The sequence below is a fragment of the Vulpes lagopus genome, chromosome 5 (assembly GCF_018345385.1).
Source record: "Vulpes lagopus strain Blue_001 chromosome 5, ASM1834538v1, whole genome shotgun sequence".
Classification (NCBI taxonomy): domain Eukaryota; kingdom Metazoa; phylum Chordata; class Mammalia; order Carnivora; family Canidae; genus Vulpes; species Vulpes lagopus.
The window spans coordinates 7,751,677-7,774,038 of record NC_054828.1 but is presented as its reverse complement, the minus strand read 5'-3'; the positions used below and the strand labels follow the sequence as shown (position 1 = coordinate 7,774,038).

Below are 22,362 nucleotides of genomic sequence, written 5' to 3'. Positions count from 1 at the left end.
GAACCACAGTGCTGGCTACTTGCATGGAGTTCTAAGAAGGCAGCCCAAGCACAGCCAGGGTGAGCCCCAGTAACAGTGATGGTCATGTCAATCATTGACCAAGAGGCTCACCCTCATGTACTAGGCCTCCTGTTCCTAAAAGGCTGCCTATTACTAACCTTGCCTCTTTCCCTTTAGCCCTAGGCAAACCATGTTCTGCTCAGTGATGCCCCCTCCCACCCCACCCACTCACCCAACCCCAGGCTGAAAACCGGACGCAAGCAAGGCTGACCCTCAGGAATGGGGAAATGGAAAACAGAGTGGATGGAAGCCACCCACCATGAGAAGCAAAGCAAAGAGTGGTATGGAGAAAGAAAGGGCCCAGAGGGAGAGCTGGGGCAGTGGGGCACAGAAGGGTGTGAGGGAGCAGAACAGGGATATGCAAAGATTAAGGAGGATAAGCACAGAGGGAGTGAGATCCACAGAGAAGCCACAAAGCTCAGGAATGAACCCAAGCCCCCACTGTCTGGCTCCATTATTGCCTGTACACCCACTTGCCTGTCAGGACATGGGCAGACGCTGCACTTGCCTGGCTTCCACTGAGCACCTCAGTCATGCACATCGTGAACAAAACATGAAAGAAGTCCTGGGAATGGCCAAAGAGGTCCCTGTGCCCAGAGGAGGGGAACAGCTGCCTGTGCACTTACCAGGGCTGGTGGGATCTCGGACCGCAGCCTCCCCGTGAACATGTCACTCCAGTGGCATCGCTTTGGAAGGAAGAGCAAGAGAAGAGTTAGTGGAACCCCTCAGAAATGGCCTGCAGGAAACACCTCATCCTTGTGGCCATGGACTACTGAGCATTACAATACTTCTCAATTTGGGTTTCCTCAGCAAAAAAAGCTGGTCCAGCTCTGGCTGAAGCTGGGGGGAACCGGGGGTACCTGGAGGCCCTAAAGGCCATACAGGCCTCAGAAGAAGTATGGGGAAAAGTCTGGTCTGCCCAACTCTCTAGTTTTCCAGGAGAGAAACCAGGCTGAGAAGAGACTAGCCGCAGGCCCCAAGGTAAGAACCAGTGGTAGAGCCAGGAGTCTGACTTCTTTGGCTCTTCTCCTGCCAAATAGGTCAGACTCCTGGCCCAGTGTTTCCAATACCAATCTCCCATATATTGTGGGCCAAAGTGACACATGACAGGATTTGGGTGGCAAAAGCAGATAGTAAGCAATATGGGTTCCAGCAGCAAGGAAATTATTTTTCAAGGTTCTTTTTTCTTTTTTTCCCAAGTAATCCCTATGCCCAGCATGGAGCTCGAACTCACAACCCTGAGATCAAGAGTCTCAGGCTCTATCGTCTGAGCCAGTCAGGCACTCCTTGAGACTCTTCAATCCTGATCACTTCTAGAAGGGGGCCTTGCTCTGGGGCTGGTGGATCTTGCCCATCTCTCCACTTCTTGCTCATCTGCCTCTTGAACAAAGGGCGAGCAGGCCTCATGCTCAGAGCCTTTAGATGACAATGTATCAAACTAGAATTTAATTATGCTATTTTGGTAAGGAACATCACTTTCCATTTACAGAAGGAATCACAGTTACTTATAAATTACATCAAAGTGGCTTAGTAAAGCCACAGATGCGGTGGCCCTATCCCTGGGCCGTGTCACCACATGTCATCCTCCAACTCAGCTCCACTCCTGCAGCCGCCAGGTGCAAGCCAGCTGTGTCCACCCAAAGTATCAATTCTGGCAGCTCCCACCTTTCCTGGGCCAAACCTGGGAATGATGGAACCCAGCAAAAGCAACTTTCCCCTGAAAATCCAGTCCTCGAAATGTGTGAACTAAATCCAACCCTAAGTCCTAGGCAAACTGGTTTCTGTAGACTTCTCAAGGCTTCCAGTAAAGCAAATCACCAACACGCATGGAGCCGTAGGGGACAGTCTATATGGATCTGCTCAGTAACACCCGAATGCAGGTGCTGAGGGCCAGGACCCAAAGCCAGTGTGAGCCCTGGAACACCTAACAACTGGCATCTCACCCCAAAATTTCCCCAACCCAACTGGGATGGGCCAAGAGTCAGCATGGAGATTTTAGGGCACAAGGACTAGGTTCCAATTCTGACTTAACAAGTATGCAGGTCTGCCACTCACCACTCCCCATCTCTGACCCTTAGTACCCTGTCTCTGAAATACAACTTTGGGGCTCAGCAATCTCTAGTGAGCAGTAGTTACTGCAGAGCAGTTATGAGCCTGGACTGTTTTCTGGGCTGCAGTCCTCACCCTCTCCTAACATGTGTGGCCTTGGACCACACTTCCCTCATCTGTCAAGACCTAACTTGGGTGGCTCAGCGGTTTAACGCCTGCCTTCAGCCCAGGGCGTGATCTTGGACTGATCCCAGGGTCGATTGAATCCCACATCAGGCTCCCTGCATGATGCCTGCTTCTCCCTCTATCTGTGTCTCTGCCTCTCCCTCTGTCTGTGTCTCTTATGAATAAATAAATAAAATCTTAAAAAAAAAAAAAAAAAAAAAAGACCTAACTCCTGCCTGTGTTGCAATAGGAAAGGTAACATCTTATTTCACATCAGCACCTTGGCAAGAGCACTATTGGCTCTCACATGCCCCAGCCCTGACCCCAGGATCCCTCCTGCACAGAAGCAGAGCTAAGACACTGGGGTGGGGTGACTTAAGGCACTAGGTCTGCAAGGATGACATGATGCACATGGCACTCTTGCTGTCAAGCTCTCCCATGTCATAGGCTCACATCTGGTCACCAAGGCAACCTCACAGGGAAGAAAAAGGTTTTGTAAAGGAGCCCAGATCCAGAACAGAGTTTGGTGCAAGACTACATAATACAAATAAAGTAGTACTGGGGCTTGACCCAGGCCCTCAGATGACAAAGCTCCACTCCTGCAGCCTCCAGGCCCAGACGACAGCTCTTCCATTCCTGTCCTGCATGGGTCACTGGGGAGGGCTGAGTACTTTTGTAGGAAAATGTCCCAGCTTCTGCTCAGGGACACAACAGGCCCTGGACAGAAGAGAAGAAACAAACACTGCCTTGGCCATTAATCTGACTGTGATCCTCCCAAGGAGATAAACAGCAAAGGCGATGGCACGAGCTAGCTCCAGGTCCTCACTGGGCAAATCCACTCTGTGTGCCCTGGCCCTGCATTCCTTCTGTTCAGCAAGCACAGCAGGGAAAGAGAACTGGACAAACTTCAGAGCGCGCCATGTGGCCAACTGATCAGCATTAGGATCCTGGGCTGTTTACTCAGAACTCCCAGCCTCCGTTCTTAACTTACAAAATGGACACAGTCTTTACCACGTGGGGTGCCAAAAGGACTAACGCCACATGCAGAAGAGCCCAGCACATGCCTGGCCCTGCATGCACTGAGCACCATTTGCAGTCGGGAAAGCTGGTCTCTCCCTCATGACTCTGCGGAGGCCTTAATGTGATACACACCAGGATTCCCGGCAACACGGAGGGTGTCCAGGGATGTCCTCCTGGCATTTTAAATACCTGAGAGCCCATCTCTTCTCACATAGCACCTCAAAGGACTGGTGTTTAGTAGGACCCCCTTTGGGACATAATGTAATAGTAGGATCTCTGTCGGCCAAAGAGGAGCACCACCTTTAAGAAAGAACTCACCATTCAGCTGTAAAGAGTGCAGCACCTTCCCAAACCCACCACAGCAACTGTGCTGAGGCTTGGCCACTGCTGCCCCACATGTAACTTTTCTATAGGCAATCTCTGCTCTGGAGCTCCTGGCTGGGGAGGCTTGGTGCTCGCCAGAAAGGTCCCACAGTCCAAGGCTCCAGTGGCCCAATTCTGTGCCCTTCCCTCCTCACAGATGCCATATCTGCATTGCTAAAGGCTCTCCCTGTCCAGTTCTGCTTCTTCCCCCTTTATCATGCATGTTACCTGATGAACCCCTGATCCTTATGTCTGTTACTAAGACACAACACACTGGGACAGAGGCCTCGGCCAGTGCTATGTGGGGAGGCCAGAGCAAGAGGAGCCGTCGTGGTGACTGTCAACAAGGCAAGACCTAGGAGGGTATGGACACAGGCAGGGACTGCGGTGGCCTTAGTGGAAGCTTGTCCCCAACCAGTCTGGGCCTGCTCACCATGCAAATCTCACCTTCAACTCTGACTTCTTCTCCAAGGCCTTGGCGATGACTCTGGCTGCCTCCACACCCACTGTGTTGCCCTCCAGGCGCAGAGCCTCTAAGCCATCAAAGTCTTCAATCTCTTTAATCACGTCTTTGGCTGCGGGAACAAGAACAGAACTTTAGATTCTGAGAGTCATGAACAGCAGAGGAAGAAGAGTCTGGCCACAATCTCGTCACTCACCATTCCAACAGCAATAGTATGCCTACTGTGGCTGGGCCCTGGCTTACCAAGGAGAATCAGGCTGGCTCACACTCTAGCAGGGGACTCTGCTACAAAGACAATTCTATCTGTACTGGGTGTTAAAAACAGGCTCGTATAGAAGGCTTGGGAGCCAGAGGAGGAAAGAAACTGAGCAGGGAAATGGCATCCAAGTCAGAGGGCCAGCAGGTACAACAGCATAAAGGCTCCCAGTGTTACATGATTCATGAATGGAGTGTTCATTACTGTATTGTTTTTAGTTACGATGAAAAATTCCAAACAAACTAAACGTCCATCAACAGAGAATAGGTTAACTCACCAGAATATGTTAAACAGCTACACTGATGTCATTAAGAATGGTAAAACACCTGACTTGGAAATCATTCATGTCACAGTGATAAGTGAAAACTGAGGTTTTCCACTGGTGTTTGGTCTGATCGCACTTTTAAAATGTGATATCTATTTAAAAATACATAGATAAATAAAATTTAAAAAATAAAACACTGTTTATTCTTACACACACACACACACCCCCCAAGGTCTAAAAGGACAAAAACCCAGCATTAAAAGTTATCTCTAGATGCTGCTGCAACTATGGGTGATTCTGTGCTTTTCCATCATCTGCTCAATATATTCTTAACGTGGGGATCCCTGGGTGGCTCAGCAGTTTGGTGCCTGCCTTCAGCCCAGCGCGTGATCCTGGAGTCCTGGGATCGAGTCCCACATCAGGCTTCCTGCATGGGGCCTGCTTCTCCCTCTGCCTGTGTGTCTGTGTCTCCCATGAATAAATAAATAAATAAAATCTTTAAAAAAATAAAAATAAAAAATAAAGTATCTATAATTATTATCCTAATTACTTAAAAAAAAAAGAACGAAAGGGATGCCTGGGTGGCTCAGTGGTTGGGCGTCTGCCTCTGGCTCAGGGAGTGATCCTGACCCTGGGATCGGGTCCTGCATTGGGCTCCCCACGGGGAGCCTGCTTCTCCCTCTGTCTGTGTTTCTGCCTCTCTCTCTCTGTGTCTCTCATGAATGAATAAAGTCTTTAAAAAAAAAAAAAAAAAACAGAATGAAAGGAAGAAAGGAACTCAGCTACGGTTAGAAAAAAATGTAGAAAAAAAATGCACCAAGATTAATAGTAGTTGTATCCTGGGATGTGAGATCACAAAGATACGGGTTTTTCTGCCTTCTTCCAATGTTTCTGAATTCTATAGTGAGCAGGTGTTGATTTTACAATCTAAACAAAAACATACAAGATGCATGAGACAAAACTCATCTAGTCTGGCTGGCATAAGACAGTGGGGTGAGGTGGTGGGGAAGAGATGGAGATATGTAAAGGAGTGAAAAGTTGGACTTGACCTCTTAGGTGACAAAGGCCACAGAATGGGTTTCACAAAGGTGATATGCTGCCCATAAGGAGCTCCCTGAGAAGCCCCAGTGAGGGCCTCTGCATATGCCTCCCTCCCTAGTCGCCCAGCAGCACTTTCTCAGGAACCCCTGATGAACTCCCAGGCAGGTCAGATCCTGCTTGGCAGGTTTCACAGCCCTGATCTCCTCCCAAATGCTGCCTGCTACAATTTTACACTCTTCTCTCTTCTAAATGATTACTTGATCATTATGTGGAGACTTTGTTCATGCTCCTTCTTCATTGGGTCATGAGCTCTGGGACTTTGCCTCAGCTCACTACCATGCCCCCCCAGAGGGGAGTGCTTAACATTCTCCTCCACACCTAGTAAAGTAGTTACTCATGTCTATTCCACAATTGAGTAGTTGAGATACCGAGAGGTTATGTAAAAGCCTACTGAGCTCACACAGCCAGAAAGTGATGACCAGCATTCATTCTCCTTTTTTCATTTCACAACAGGAAGGTTGGCCAGGTATGAGCCTCCCATTTTCTAGAAGGGGAAGCTGAGGTTTCAAAGAATGAAGGAACTCTGCCCAGGAATTCAGGACAAGGACGGAGCTAGGCTTCAGACTGGTCTTCTTTTTTTTTTTTTTTTTTCAGACTGGTCTTCTAAAACTCTACCCCTGTGCTCCTCCCCAAATCCTTGCTTCCGTGCATAACCATGGACTTTATACAGCACTCCCCCAACCCCTGCAAGGAGCCAAGTCCCTCCCCTTCTCCCCTGGGTCTCAGGTGCCCAGATGTCCTCTGTAGCTGGCACAAAGTGCACAGTGCAAGGGCTGAAATAATCTCTCAGCCCTTTGGAAGACCTGCTCCAAAACAGAGCCCCTCTAACATCCAGGGATTGGCCAGGTTAGCAAGGAGGCAGGACACCTGCTCACGGGAATGTTTATGCAGTCCTTAAGAGCCAGGCAACAGAGATGCCAGGGCCCCCAAGGGAAGACTTATGCCGTATCAGTGAGAGAAGTAAGGAGATACACAAGTTCTGTACACAAGTTCAATCCTGGGGAGAGTCACAGGCACATGGCGAGTTTGGAAGAATAAGCACCAAAACGGACAAGCAGAGACAGGAAAGGGTGGGGACCACTGCTGAGTGGATTCTCTCACTTGGTTTTCAATCCAAATGGGGTTCCATGTAACTCAAATGTGGTTTAGGGATGTGTCCCAACACTCCTGAATAACCAGCTGTCAAGAGGCTGGGCGGCAGGGCTTGCCTTTCAGCCTCCACCGCCTCACAAAGTAACAAGTTCCATGTTTACTATGCAGCCATGGAAAGCAGAAAGGCCTTTCCTTGGTCCTTAAATGACTTACTGGGGAGAGAAGAGCCTTGTTCCAAGCATCATGGCTTCCTCACACAGGCCTTGCCCTCTCCTGACTATGCCAGCTCACTGCCAGCCAAGGTGGAGGCCCTTTCTGGGCCCAGGATCCGGCTGCCAGGCTCCTCCACACCACATTCAAGGCCGTCTGCACTGGGCTTCCTATGGCACCTTAATTCCTTCTCGCCCAAGCCCACCCTACGTGTCTCAGCTCCTGTGCCTGACTCACGTGATACTCCCTGCGTCTACTGCCCTCTCCCCTACAATGACAGTTCAACCACCTTATCCATGGGGACTTCCGGGGCCCTCCTAAACCAGAAATGATCCCTTTCCCTTGCCGTATTTCCCACAGCTTTCTGTTCACGTTGCTCAGAGTATGCTTCACCTTCTACCCCCTGGCAGTTGAGTACCTCCTTCCTACTCCATCTTAGGAGGTCCTCAGAGGCTGGGGCTGTAAGCTGGGCATCCCTGGTGACCAAGAAAATGGAGGCAACATGTCCAGCCTGAGCTGGTTAACTAGTGATCTACACAGATTTTATTTTTTTATTTTATTTTTTAATTTTTTTTTTAATTTTATTTATTTATGATAGGCACACAGTGAGAGAGAGAGAAGCAGAGACATAGGCAGAGGGAGAAGCGGGCTCCATGCACCGGGAGCCCGACGTGGGATTCGATCCCGGGTCTCCAGGATCGCGCCCCGGGCCAAAGGCAGGCGCCAAACCACTGCGCCACCCAGGGATCCCTCTACACAGATTTTAAAACTAGACAAGCTTGAGCTCTAATCCTAGCTCCATTACCTGTATCTGTGCCCTTAGGCAAGTTCTATTATTTCCCAGGGCTTCACTTTTCCAATCTACAAAATGGGGATGAGACCTACCTCAAGGACTTTTGTGAGGATAAACTTTCTTAAGTCAGGCACTTAAAGAATGCCTGACTCAGCATTCAGGGAATGGCATTTAATAGCAAATTCAGGGGATCCCTGGGTGGCTCAGTGGTTTAGCACCTGCCTTTGGCCCAGGGCATGATCCTGGAATCCCAGGATCGAGTCCCATCCCGCATCCAGCTCCTTGCATGGAGCCTGCTTCTCCCTCTACCTGTGTCTCTGCCTCTCTCTCTCCCTCTCTCTCTGTCTCTCATGAATAAATAAAATCTTTAAAAAAGGGGAATCCCTGGGTGGCTCAGCGGTTTAACGCCTGCCTTTGGCCCGGGGCGCGATCCTAGAGTCCTGGGATCGAGTCCCACGTCGGCTCCCGGCATAGAGTCTGCTTCTCCCTCCTCCTGTGTCTCTGCCTCTCTCTCTCTCATGAATAAATATATTTTTAAAAATCTTAAAAAAAAAAAAGCAAATTCATCTTTACTGAACTGAGCTGTCTACTGACAAACACAAGAATAGGGACTTAGCTGGACCTCTGTTAAAATCCCAGCTCTGCTACTTACCAGCTAGATGACCTTGGGCAAGTTAGGTCTTCCAAATCTCTTCTCCTTATTTATAAAATGGTAACATTTCTACATCCCCCCCTCAGGGATGACAAGTGATCGGAAGTGATAACAGCACAGGGAGGGACTCTGTAAATGTTAAGACCCTTCAGAGACATCAGGAATTTGCACTGCCATGCTCCTGACAACCTGAGAACTCCAGTTTCTGAGGCAGGGCAGGGGAGCAAGCTTGCCTGCAATCCATGACAACTGGGCAAGTCCAGACCAGTTTCCCTGGTTGGGCCAGAACCTCAAGAGTCCTTGCAAGTGCTGGCTTGGTGCCTTCACTTCCAAATGTCAGGGGATTCAGGGTTGACCAGTGTTAGCCATGCTTTGGCCAGGGATGAACAGACAAGGCCTGCATTCTGCTTCCTAATTCCCTCCAGTCCTGGTTCCTATACACGGACAAGAACATCCCTCCCTCTTCCAGGGGCATTCAGTTGCACGGATCAGACCTCCCAAGAGGGCCTTACCTCTGGGAAAGCCAACCAGTATTCCCAAAACCAGTCTGGGATCATAGTGGTAAAGGTGGGAAGTAAGAAGTCAGGGACTATACCCCGACACTGCTGTTGTGATCCTTTGTTGTTTACTATCTCCTCCCACTAAGACATAAAGTGGCCCTTCCCACCAGCCAACCTAAGCTGTCACCAGCAAGGATGGCCTCCAAAAACATGATGACTAGCAGGGAAGCCTATATATGTCCTTGTGGGCACATCTTTAAGCCTCACTCTAAAAGGGACCCAAAACTATCTCACAGAGCTACTAGGTAACAAACAACGTGATAATGTAGCTAAACAAGCTGGAACAGGAGTCATTGGCACACTCCCTTTCCTCCCCTGGGCCAGCCCAAGCAGGAACTCACCATCTTCCGCAGTGTTGAGTTTGAGGCTCTTGCCCTTGAAACTCAGCTGACCCCCAGCCACCTGGGTTTTGGCAAGTGTCTCTGCTAGCTTGGCAATGTCTTCAGAGGCCATGCTGGCCACGTTGCTGGGCTCCCCCGGAAATCTGCAAACTGAGCAGGATGAAGTTTCATTAAGAGACAGGAGTCTCCTGGGGCCCCCTGGTTGGGGAGGGCAGGGCAGGACATCAGCCCTTTCAGGGGCTTAACACCCCCTCCTCCATGTAGACTCCAACAGCTAAACTACTGGGAGAAATGAAAACACTATTAGGTAAGGAACAATTCCAGAAAGGTGGAGAAAGTGGCAAGAGTAGTAAAATCATGTTTTAGCCCCTGAAGGATTACTAGCTTATTTTAACTCCTCGCCTGCCCCAATGGCCCCAGCTGAGACACCAAGCACAGCCATCTGAGCTGCCCATCTTCTGGGCTCCCAGTGAATGGTAGTTGGGCCCAGACCAACAGTTGCAATGCAAAGAGCCTACTCCAAGCACACACCTGCCTGATCATCCTGGCTGCTCTCTGTTTGAGGGTCCCATTCCTCAAACAGGACTAGGATGGCTAAGGGATCCAGGTTATCCATCCCGCGAAATGCCCCACCACCCACGCTGGCATGTCTCTGAGGATGGGGCACAGGTGTCAGCCCACTGCCCGTCTGGTTTCAACCTTAGCCAGAAGACTGGGCAACCCATGGTGGCCAAACCTCAGGGGTTCCTAGGAGACCAGAGGTCTCTACATCACAACAGCCACCATCACAATAGACCAAGGGCAGAGCTGCTGAAGAAAGGAGCTTCTGGCCTGGAAGAACTCGGCAGATTGGCAGAAAAGACCACTCCATTTCCCTACAGAGGAAATGGCAGGTCATCAGGGGAAACCAAGGATGATGGATATGGAAGACAGAACGAGGAAGGGCCCACAAAAACTCCTTCTTACCCAGAACATGTCCTTCCCCAATCTATTCATCCTCAAGATACAACTGTGATGGCTCCCCAATCCTCCAACTCCCCCCAGGCTTCCTCTGGGCTCCTACAGCCAGCCTCCCACCTCCTTCTCCTTATCTTAACCCTGATCACCCTGGCTTGCCAATCTTTACAAATATGTATGAATTATTCTCCTAGATAAGAAGGCGCTACTCATTCATTCAATAAACATTTATTGGGTATTACTATGTTCTGGACGTTGCTCTAGATACCAGAACCAAGCAGTGAATGAAGCAAAAATACTGCCCTCTCTCTTTTTTATAAGATTTTATTTTTATTTATTTATTTTTTAAGATTTTATTTTTTTAAGTAATCTCTATGCCCAACATGGGTCACAAACCCACAACTCTGAGATCGAGTCACATGTTCTACCAAATGAGCCAGCTGGGCACCTCTTAAAACATGTGTTCTAAATAAGATATGTGAAATCTTATTTGTGTAAGTGATAAGAAAAACAGAGAAGGGGGTAAGGAGTTTTAAGGGGGTTGCGATTTATTTATTTATTTTTAAAGATTTTATTTATTCAGGAGACTTGGGCCTCTTGCTGATTCTCTTTTCTCATTTCTTGCTTTCTTTCTCCTTCCCTCTTCTGCACTAGAAAGAGAGGCAGAGACATAGGCAGAGGGAGAAGCAGGCTCCCTGTGGGAAGCCTGATGTGGGACTCGATCCCAGGACGTTGGGACCCTGGCATCACACCCTGAGCCAAAGGCAGACGCTCAACCACTGAGCCACTCAGGTGCCCCGAGGGGGTTGCGATTTAAAACAGATTGGTCCAAAAAAAAAAAATATATATATATATATATATATATATATAAATATAAATATAAATATAAATATAAATATAAATATAAATATAAATATAAATATAAATATAAAAATAAAAATAAAACAGATTGGTTAGAGGGGCACCTGATGGCTCAGTTGGTTAAGTGTTCAACTATTGATCTCAGCTCAGGACTTGATCTCAGGGTCATAAGTTCAAGTCCTATGCTGGGCTCCAGGATGAGCATAGTACCTAGGTTAAAAACAAACAGGGCAGCCAGGGTGGCTCAGGGGGTTTAGCACTGCCTTCAGCCCAGGGTGTGATCCTGGGGTCCCAGGACCAAGTCCCATGTCGGGCTCCCTGCATGGAGCCTGTTTCTCCCTCTGCCTGTGTCTCTGCCCCTCTCTCTCTCTCTCTCTCTGTCTGTCTCTCATGAATAAATAAAATCTTTAAAAAACAAACAAAAAGACCCACAATAACAACAAACCAGAATGGTTAGTTAGGAAGATATTAGGAAAGAAAGACTTGGAGGTCATCAAGGATTAGGCCAGGCAGATATCTGGGGGAAGGGCATTCCTGCAAACAGAATAGCTAAAGCAAAGGCTTTCATGGGGGGAAGGAGAGATCCGAGGAACTGCAAGGAGACCAGTGGGGCTGGAGTGCAGAAGAGGGAAGGAGAAAGAAAGCAAGAAATGAGAAAAGAGAATCAGCAAGAGGCCCAAGTCGCAAAGGCCATTTAAAGAATGCAGCTTTTACTGAGTGAAAAGGAGAGCCACTGGTGGGTTTCTAGCAGAGAAGACCAGACTCTGACAATGTTTTGACAGCAACTCAGGGCCTGGCATCTAGAAGGTGCCCCAAGAATGAAGAGATGAAGCTGGGGCGGGGGGCGGGGGCGGACCCTAGCCTGAAACCCGGCCACCACTTGCAATTCTGGGAATGGGACAATTTTCGGCAAAAAAAAAAAAAATGGTGGTGGGGCTCCCAGACACGTTCCTACTGGAACACACAACTCCTCTGCTGGAAAGGGGCCTATTCCTCAGTCCACTACACGCACGCACCATCCACTTTAAAGACTAGGAGGCCAAAGCACAGAGAATGCTTGAGCTGTCCAAGGTCTGCACAGGGTCAGCCGCAGAGCAAAGACAAGCAGGCGATACGCCAACAGCGCTTTCCTTTCCCGGCACCAAAGCCGCAGATTTTCTCGGGTGCGCATCTCTCGCTCGTGCAAAGCGTCCGCAGCGACTCATGCCGATCCCGCGGCCACGGCGGCAGCCCGGGCCCTCGCGGGCGTGGGGCCACTGGGAAGCGGCGGCAGGGGAGCGACGCGCGACGCGGGCCGCAAATGACAGGCGGGAGGCGCGGAGCCCCATCCGGGAGCCCAGGAGGCCGCGCACCGCCCCCTGTTGTCACCGACGCCAAGGAGGGACGCCAGTGCCGGCAGCTGCGCCAGACGCCCTCGCCAAGCCTCAGTTTCCCCATCTGGGAAAGGGGCCTGCGCCCCCCAGCACCTCCTCTCTCAGCCCCTCCGCGCTCAGCCGCCAGAGCGCGGGAGAGAAGGCCCAGAAGACCCCTCCCCGAAGGCGCTCAGGGGCGCCACACCTTCCCCGCCCAGCTGCAGGGCCGCGCCGCCCCCCGCCCCCCTCCCAGGCAGGTGACGGGGAAAGGAAGCGGACCCCGACCCTCACCGTAAACAGGCGGCGCCGCCGCGAGAGGAGACCTAAGCGCGCGCGTCCGCCCGGCAGGGGCGGGGACTGATTTAGGGTCCGGGTCAGGTCAGGTCGGGGTCGCCGCCTCCGAGCCCAGAGGTCCCGGTACGCGGCGTGCTCTTCCGTCAGCTCTGCCGGCAGTTCTCGCCACTCCCGTCTCCGACACCACCTGCTCCCCGCACGGTGGCGGATGATGGCGGAGGAGGAGGATTTTGAAAGCCGGCAGTTTCTTTCCTTCGATTTGATTTGTTCGAGGCCCAGGCCGGGTTCCCCTTCCCTCGCACGCGCGGCCTATCGGATATGGTAGTCCAGTTCTTCTGTGCGGGCCGCGGCGGCCGCGGCAGGGGCGCGCCCGCGAACTACCAGTCCCGTGATGCACCGCATCCCAGCGCGCCTCCGCCGGCTCCCTCTGCGCCCTCCCTTTTCAGCTTCTGGCTCTTTCTCCAGGAGGCCACAGGGCGGCGTGTAGCCCCGAGAGCCCAGAGACTACAATTCCCGTGATGCCCTGCGGTCCAGCCGACTCAGCCCTTCCGGAAAGGTTCACATTCACTAACTTTATTGACAAACCCCCGAAGGCGAGCGGCTGGATTTGTTCAGCGACAAATAGGTATCCATTTCCTCAAAGGAGAGCCTCGTCTTTTTTCCTCCCATGAAATTGAGAGGTCATTGGAAGTCTTTCACATAAGAAGCCGCAAGTTATTTGATAATTAAAAAGGGGAAATAGTTACGCTATGATAGAGAAGCTGAGACACCATCTTAACCGAATCGTCCACGTTAACATCAGTGGCACGACAAACCGACGTCCATTGCACACCTGCTGATGTGATGCACTGAGAAGGACACAGCGTCACCATGCAGCCAGTGCATAAAATTAATCTAATCCTGAAGAAGCATCAACCAAACCCAAACTGAGTTACAGTTTCTTTGCTACAGAATAACTGATCTGTACCCTTGCAAAAATGTCTGTCATGAAAGACAAAGAAAATCTGAGGAACTGTTGCAGACTAAAGGAAACTGAAAAGACATGACAACTAAATGCAATCAATGCTTGTACTTGTACGTTGGATCCTGGGCTGGAGAGTATATTACTATAAAGGGCAATATTGAAACAATTAGCAAAACTTGCTGCATCTTAGCTGATAGTATTGTATCAATGTTAAATTTGTTGATTTGTATTATTGTGCTGGGTTATGTAAGAGACTGCCCTTATTCTTGAGAACGTATGCTGAAGTAATAGTGGTGTGATATCAGCAACGGACTTGCCACTGGCTCAAAAAATGTATATATACATGGGGAGAGAGTGCAAATGTGTCCAGATGTTCAAAATAAGTGAATCTGGGTGAGGGGTAGATGGGAGTTCTTTGAACACTTTTGCCATTTTCTTGTAGGTTTGAATTTTTTAGGTATCAGAACACAAATAACTTTTCTTTTTTTTCTTTTCGCAAAGAACATTTTATCCATTATATAAATAACATGTGTTTGCTATAAATACTTCAACCAACATAGAACAGGATAAAGAGAAAAGTAAACATTACCCCAGAAACTCTAGCACTCAGAGATAATCACCATCAACATATGCAGCCTTCTCCAAAGTCACCTCTCACAACTTGGCCCACGCATATGCTTTTGCTTTACCTGCAATTGAAAGTTAAATAGATTATGTGCCAGATCTTTTCACACACAGTTAATTCAATCTTTACAACCACAAAGAAAGCAGACACCATTGCTACCCCTTTCAGCACAGAGATGAGAAAACAAGCTCCATACCCTGGTTCACGCCACTACTGAGATGTGGGCCCACTTTTCACCCTCCCTGTCGTCCTCTGCCTACAAGGCCCATGTCAAATGCCACCTCCTCCAGGAGGCTTTTCTACATCACTCTGTCCAGAATGAGTCATCTTGCTCTGGGCCCCAAAGCACACTGCAAGCCCTCACAGCAGTCGATGTGCAGCTCTGAGGGCTTTTTCACAACATTAATAGTATCATTGGCAGTGTCCTTATCCACCTGGGAGAGGCTTGGGGCAGCTATCATATCCATCTTGGCAGCATCTTTTCCCGGATTCACCTGTCATAGCTGCTTTACCTTTCCTCATTTGAATTGGATTCCGATCAGGGTCACTGGATGTTTGCTTAAAAAGAGTCATCATCTGAGAAGGCTAAGATGCTCCCAATTAGGCCTGATGCTATTTCTGTGCTGATTACCACTCGGACTGATCAAATCAGTCTGGATTTTCCTTGGGGTGATCCCCAGCCTCCTTTGTCCAGTTTTACTTCCTAAGGCCTCCCTTGGCCCTCTGACAAAGACCTCCCAAAGGGAAGAGGAGGGCAGATGGTAGAACATATATTTTTTAAAGGTTTTGGGCAGCCCCAGTGGCGCAGCGGTTTAGCGCCGCCTGCAGCCCAGGGTGTGATCCTGGAGACCCTGGATCGAGTCCCACATCGGGCTCTCTGCGTGGAGCCTGCTTCTCCCTCTGCCTGTGTCTCTGCCTCTCTCTCTCTCTCCCTGTGTCTCTCATGAATAAATAAAATCTTAAAAAAAAAAAAAAAAAAAGACCCAGGATCATGACCTGAGCCAAAGGCAGACGCTCAACCACTGAGCCACCCAGGTGCCCCTAATCAGTAAAACATCTTAAGTGATCTCCCCATCCTCGCCAAGCCAATAATCTAAGGTTTTCAGGACTAGAAGGGAATTCTTAGCAAAAACAACAATGGCCTTCAGAGTCTGCCTGGCTGGCTCAGTCCATAGAACATGCAAGCCTTGATCTCAGGGTCATGTGCTCAAGCTCCATGCTGGGTGTGGAGTCTACTTAGAATTAAAAAAAAAAAAAAAAGAAAGAAAAGAAATTTAAAGTAAGACTCTTGACCCCGATCTAATTTAAGAAGAAAGAAAAAGAAACAGTGGCCTTCAAGGGCCAGAGAGGTATTAGGAGGTAATGGGAGCCTGGTGGAGCTTGTGGAGAACCAGAGTAGATGTTCTGCTCTAATGTGTTCACATCCAAAGCTCAAAATCACCAGACCAGCCAGACATCACTGCTTAGCAATCCAGATTCTGTTTGTTACTCCTGAATCTAGATTCTACCTCAAACCACTTTAAAATGGGAAGACTGAGGGATCCCTGGGTGGCTCAGTGGTTTAGCGCCTGCCTTTGGCCCAGGGCGTGATCCTGGAGTCCCGGGATCAAGTCCCATGTCAGGCTCCTGGCATGGAGCCTGCTTCTTCCTCCTCCTGGGTCTCTGCCTCTCTCTCTCTCTCTCTCTCTCTCTCTGTCTATCATAAACAAATAAATAAATCTTAAAAAATAAATAAAATGGGAAGGCTGAGGTTTAAAAAGATGAAGAAGGTTCCCCAAGGGTACACAGTGAGTCAGAGTTGTCCCGAGACATCAGTGTTTCCAAGCAACACATGTGTATCATCTCTCCTTCTCTTTCTCCAGCTCTCTCTCCCTTCAACGTTATCACCTGAGGGCTAGTTTGTTTGCCAAGAGCAGTAAATGGAATCATAGCCTTTGACAGATAGATAGAGCCATTTCACACCACCCCTTTCTTCTTTTCAACAGGCAAAGAATTGAGGACCAAAGAGGTTAAAAAACCTGCCCAAATTACACAGTAATTTAGACAAGAGATTGTAGATTTTTTTTAAGTAAGCTCTGTGCCCAACATGGGGCTTGAACTCACAACCCTGTAATCAAGAGTTGCATGCTCTATCAACTGAGTCAGCTAGGTACCCCCAAGATAAGAGACAGCAGAAGCCAGATCCCTGGGGTCCTTTTCAATAGACATGCAAAACAAGTCATTTTGTGAGTATGAGGTGGGTATAAGGGGAAAAGGGAATGCTTTAGACCTTTCTGTCTTTGTTATGCAGCTTTTCTTTCCTCTTTTTTAAAAGAATGTTTTGAAGAAAAAAAGCAGGCTGCCTCTGATTCGTTCGGTTTACTTTGACTGAGTGTTTTAAATTCCATTGTGGTGCCTGAAAACAAACTTAATTGCTAATTGTAAGTGGAATAAATAACAATATTTATACTGGTTTCCTGAAGAGCTACCAAGGCTGCAGACTTGCCATTTAGTGAGATCAAAAACAAATGCCTGAATTATGCCAGACATGTGAGGAATGTGGAGAGAAATTCTCAAGATCCAGCTGGGTACGGGTGCTCGCCTAGGGCCCCTAGAGAAAGGTGGTGGGCTTGGCCCACCAGTATTGCAAGGGAGCCTGTCCCCTCCCCCCCAAGGGTCACCACCCCTGCTGGGAAGGGGTTGCTACATTATCTGTTAAAGACCACTCAAACCACATTCCCCCCTAGGTTCAAGCCCAGGGCTCCCCATCAGAATACATGACCTTTTCAAACTTTGATAAATAACAGTAAAAATAATTCATTCCCCCCACAAATAGTAATCGAGTATCCACCATGTACAAGGCACTGTTCTGGCTCTGGGAATCCAAAGGTGAGTGAGACAGAAAAGGATGATGTCTGTGGAGGAGCTTAAATTAGGATCTAACGTTTCTGGAGAGTTTCCTGACACCAAATGCTTTGGGTAGATTATTTTTTCTTTTAAAAATTATCTTGGGATCCCTGGGTGGCGCAGCGGTTTGGCGCCTGCCTTTGGCCCAGGGCGCGATCCTGGAGACCCGGGATCGAATCCCACATCAGGCTCCCGGTGCATGGAGCCTGCTTCTCCCTCTGTCTGTGTCTCTGCCTCTCTCTCTCTCTCTCTGTGACTATCATAAATAAATAAAAATTAAAAAAAATAAAAATAAAAAAATAAAAATTATCTTAAAAAAAAAATTATCTTGGGGGATCCCTGGGTGGCTCAGCGGTTTGGCGCCTGCCTTTGGCCCAGGCCAGGATCCTGGAGTCCTGGGATCAAGTCTCGCATCAGGCTCCGGCATGGAGCCTGCTTCTCCCTCTGCTTGTGTCTTTGCCTCTCTCTCTCTCTCTCTCTCTCTCTCTCTCTCTCACATGAATAAATAAATAAATCTTAAAAAAAAAAAAAAAAAGAATTCTTTTGTTCCAGAGTGCCTGGGTGGCTGGTTCAGTTGGTTAAGTGTCTGCCTTTTGCTCAGGTCATGATCTCAGGGTCCTGGGGTGGAGCCCTACATTGGGCTCCATGCTCTGCTGGGAGTCTGCTTCTCCTTCTCCTTCTGCCCCTCCTCCTGTTCAAGCTCTCTCCCTCTAATACATAAAGTCTTTTTTTTTTTTTTTTAATTATTTTGTTCCTTGGGATGCCTGGGTGATGTAGTACGTTAAATGACTGACTGTTGGTTTCAGCTCAGGTTGTGATCTCAGGGTCCTGGGATCGAGCCCCCACCTCAGGCTCCATACCCAGCATGGAGTCAGCTTCAGATTCTCTCTCCCCTCTTTCTGTGCCCCTGCCTGTGCTCTCTCTTCTCTCAAATAAACAAATACATCTTTAAAAAAAATAAAATAAAAAATCTTTTGGTTCAAAATGGAAATAATTTTCTAAATAAATACGGACACAAAAAATTCAAAAATAGTATAAATGCAAAAGACCATTAAGAATAAAGTTAAGGGGGAAAAAAATTTAAAAAAAAAAAAAAAAAAGGGATCCCTGGGTGGCGCAGCGGTTTGGCGCCTGCCTTTGGCCCAGGGCGCGATCCTGGAGACCCGGGATCGAATCCCACGTCAGGCTCCCGGTGCATGGAGCCTGCTTCTCCCTCTGTCTGTGTCTCTGCCTCTCTCTCTCTCTCTGTGACTATCATAAAAAATAAATTAAAAAAAATTAAAAAAAAAAAAGAATAAAGTTAAGGGGAAAAAAAAGAATAAAGTTAAGGAGTGTCAGACTGGCTCAGTCGGTGGAGTATGTGACTTTTTTTTAAAGCTTTTTTTTAAATTTTTATTTATTTATGATAGTCACACACACAGAGAGAGAGGCAGAGACACAGGCAGAGGGAGAAGCAGGCTCCATGGACCGAGAGTCCAAGGTGGACCTCGATCCCGGGTCTCCAGGATCGCGCCCCGGGCCAAAGGCAGGTGCTAAACCGCTGCGCCACCCAGGGATCCCCGGAGTATGTGACTCTTGATCTCAGAGTTGTGAGTTCGAGCCCCACATTGGGCCTAGAGTTTACTTTAAAAAAAAAAAGAATAAATTAAAAATTCCCTGTTTTGTTTTGAAAAAATTTTTTATGCGGATTGATGGGTGGATGGATGGATGAATGAGTAGGTGATCAAGCAACATAGCAAAGTGTTAACGTTTGTAGCATAATCTAGTGGATGTGAGTATTCACTGCTTTCAGCTTTCTGTATCTTGGCCATTTTCATAATAACACGTTGGGGACAACGTGACCATGTCTTATTGCCTGGTTTCCTCCCTTCCCCCCTGCATATGCTAGGCTGGGGGCTAGCCTATCTCAGCCCCTAGGTTCATGAGTCCTCTCCACTTTTCTCTTTTTAAGTCACTCTCACCTTTGAGAATCTGAATTCTCTGGACTAGTTCCCAGAAGAATGTATTATTTATTTTTAGTTAATCACACCGTTATCAATGTTTTGTACGCAAGGACTCATTTAATCCTCATGACCTGTGGGGACCCAGTGGGGAAAGTGCTCTTTATATCACTGACCTAAGCTTTAAGTTATGCATCACATCTTCAGGGCCTTTCCCTAAACCCCAAATTAAGATCCCTTGCTGGAGGGCTGGGACCTGGGACTATGCGGGAGCTGTGGGGCCGCAGGGTTTCTCTGCATGTGGCCTTGCAATGAACATTTGTTGAGTGACTGAATGAACATTGCACATGCTTGCAGGAAAGGCTGCCATACATGCATAGACTCTCCACCAGGAGATAGTGAAGCATCTCTGAGGGCCAGACCACAACAGGTGTGAGCTCAGTAGAGGAGGTGCTCCTTGGAGAAGGGATAACTGAACACCATAACTGTTAGTTCCTCAGAGGTGAGAACATGAGTGTCTGATTCCCATTCTCCAGCAACCCTCTTAGGTGTCTGGTCCTCAGGGGTGATCAGGGATGCGTTCAAACTTAAGATGTCCCCATTAAAAAAAAAAAATGTCCACATCATGGGGCAGTGGTGGCAGCTTTATAGGTAGACAAGCCTGGGTCTGAATTCTGTCTCTGCCTCTTTCTTAGCTGTGTAACTTTGACCAAATCACTTAACTGCTTTGTGTCTGTTTTTTCACCCAAAACCGATCAAAATAATCCCTACCTTATAGGATTTTTAGAGGGAAGGGGATAAGAGAATCAACATATACAAAGTACTTGGTCCATCGTAATTAAGAGTTGGTGGTTGGGGACTCTTGGGTGACTCAGTAGTTGAGCAACTGCCTTTGGCTCAGGTCGTGACCCTGGGGTCCTGGGATTGAGTCCCACATCGGATTCCCCGCAGGGAGCCTGCTTCTCCCTCTGCCTGTGTGTCTGCCTCTCTCTGTGTGTCTCTCTTGAATAAATAAATAAAATATTTTTTAAAAAGAGAAAGTGGCTGTTATTTCTAATTAGGCTTTAATATGCAGACATAGAACATTTGCTGCCCAATGACATTTGCCTTCCCAGAAAACAATCTACTAGCACCAGCCTCAAGGATTTTCTCTCAAAAGCACTACCACATAGGTCTGATATCTTGTAAAGTCCCATTTACCATCTCAGGCAGCATTGACACTTTACCTGGTTGATGTCAAATCAAAGTGGAGAGCTGATGTCCAGCTGAATCCCCTTTAAATGATGGACAGTCTTCTAAGGATATGTGCTATTTTAAAAAAAATATTTTTTTTCTTATTTATTTATGATAGTCACACAGAGAGGGAGAGAGAGAGGCAGAGACATAGGCAGAGGGAGAAGCAGGCTCCATGTATCGGGAGCCCGACGTGGGATTCTATCCCAGGTCTCCAGGATCGTGACCTGGGCCAAAGGCAGGTGCTAAACCGCTGTGCCGCCCAGGGATCCCAGATATGTGCTATTTTACTGGCAGCTTGGGATGGTGGAATCACATCATTTACCAGCTAGTTCATTTGAGCAAGTTGTGGGGATCCAACTGGCCTCAGCATCCTCCTCTGTAACATGGGAGTGATAGTAACAGTGGTGCCTAAATCTGATCTATTGTCAAGAGTGTCTGACTGTAAATTGTACAGGGAGTATATATATTAGGTATTCTTATCCTTATTTTACAAATGTGGAAATTGAAACTGTGATTGTCCATGATCACCCAGCTAGCAAGAGGTGGGAGCTGGGACTCCCACCCACCCTGGTCTTCCTAATGCCACCATACCACCCCGCCTCCCTAAATTGCCAGGCTCTGCCTGTAGCTGCCTTTAACCCATGATCTTGGGTCTATCCCAGGTGACCAAGGGATTGAATTCCCACAAAATATCAGAACCCCCAAGAAGCGCTTGTCAGAAATGCTGAATTAGAGTCTCTTGACCGCAGGGAATTAGAAATCTTTATTTTATTTTTCATTTCATTTTTTTTTTTAAGATTTTATATATTTATTCATAGAGACAGAGAGGCAGAGACACAGGCAGAGGCAGAGAAGCAGGCATCATACAGAGAGTCTGACATGGGACTTGATCCTGGGTCTCCGGGATCACGCCCTGGGCTGCAGGCTGTGCTAAACTGCTGCGCCACTGGGGCTGCCCTCATTTTATTTTATTAAAATATTTTATTTATTTATTAGAGACACACAGAGAGAAAGAGATTGAAAGAGAGAGAGGCAGAGACACAGGCAGAGGGAGAAGCAGGTTCCATGCAGGGAGCCCGACGTGGGACTCGATGCCGGGTCTCCAGGATCATACCCCAGGCCGAAGGTGGCACCAAACTGCTGGGCCATCAGGGCTGCCCGGTGTGTTTAAATGTTAAAAATTTGTCCCATCGATGTATCCCCAGCTCCTAAGATGTGCCTGACACGAGCATTTTGGGAAGAGATAACATTTATAAAGTCTGCCAGCTCACAGCTGATCCTCCATAAATTAAATACACACATATGTATGTGTATATACATACATACACATGCACACACGTAGGTATTTGTGTGTGTATATATATATATGCGCATGTGTATGTATGTACAAAACTAAGAAAGGGAAAGAAGGAAATTTGAGAGAATTTTCACAGGATGTGGGAGTCCTCTGGACTCAACGGAGCATGTAGTGGTAGCATGCACAACACGGTATTTGGAGTAAGAAGCTCTGGATTCAAATCCCCCCTGGTCCTGAGCAGCTCTGAGGCAGCGTCAGGGGTGCCATACAGCCAGTCTCTCTGGTTAATGTCCCTTTCCCTCCTGGGTCTCCTCAGTTAGCCCCAGAATCCTTTCTGGAAAGATCTCAAACATAAAACAGCAGCCGATGGAAGGTCTGATTCTCCTCTGGGCCACCGGCCCTCATCCGTGAAGAGGGTTTGGGGAAACCTTCAGGGAAAGCACCTGGCGACGCGGGGGCTTTTTCCGCGGATGGGGTAGGGCCGAGGCGCGGAGTCTGACCAGCATCCGCCCTGAAATACAGACTTGCCCGGGGGGGGGGGGGGGGGGGAGCCCTAAGAG

General features: G+C 48.3%; 1 protein-coding gene across 1 annotated transcript in view; it reads right to left on the bottom strand.

Annotated features, from left to right (window-relative positions):
- The window catches only part of RANGAP1 (Ran GTPase activating protein 1), a 31,719-nt gene extending 18,614 nt beyond the window's left edge, over window positions 1-13,105 (bottom strand). Inside the window, exons 1-4 of the mRNA XM_041756722.1 lie at window positions 12,852-13,105; window positions 9,391-9,540; window positions 4,105-4,232; window positions 687-746 (exon numbers count right to left, since the gene is read on the bottom strand). Coding sequence (XP_041612656.1) covers window positions 687-746; window positions 4,105-4,232; window positions 9,391-9,502 — 300 coding nt within the window. The 5' untranslated portion in view covers window positions 9,503-9,540; window positions 12,852-13,105. The remainder of the gene's footprint in view (window positions 1-686; window positions 747-4,104; window positions 4,233-9,390; window positions 9,541-12,851) is intronic.
- Between the last annotated feature and the right edge of the window lie 9,257 nt (window positions 13,106-22,362).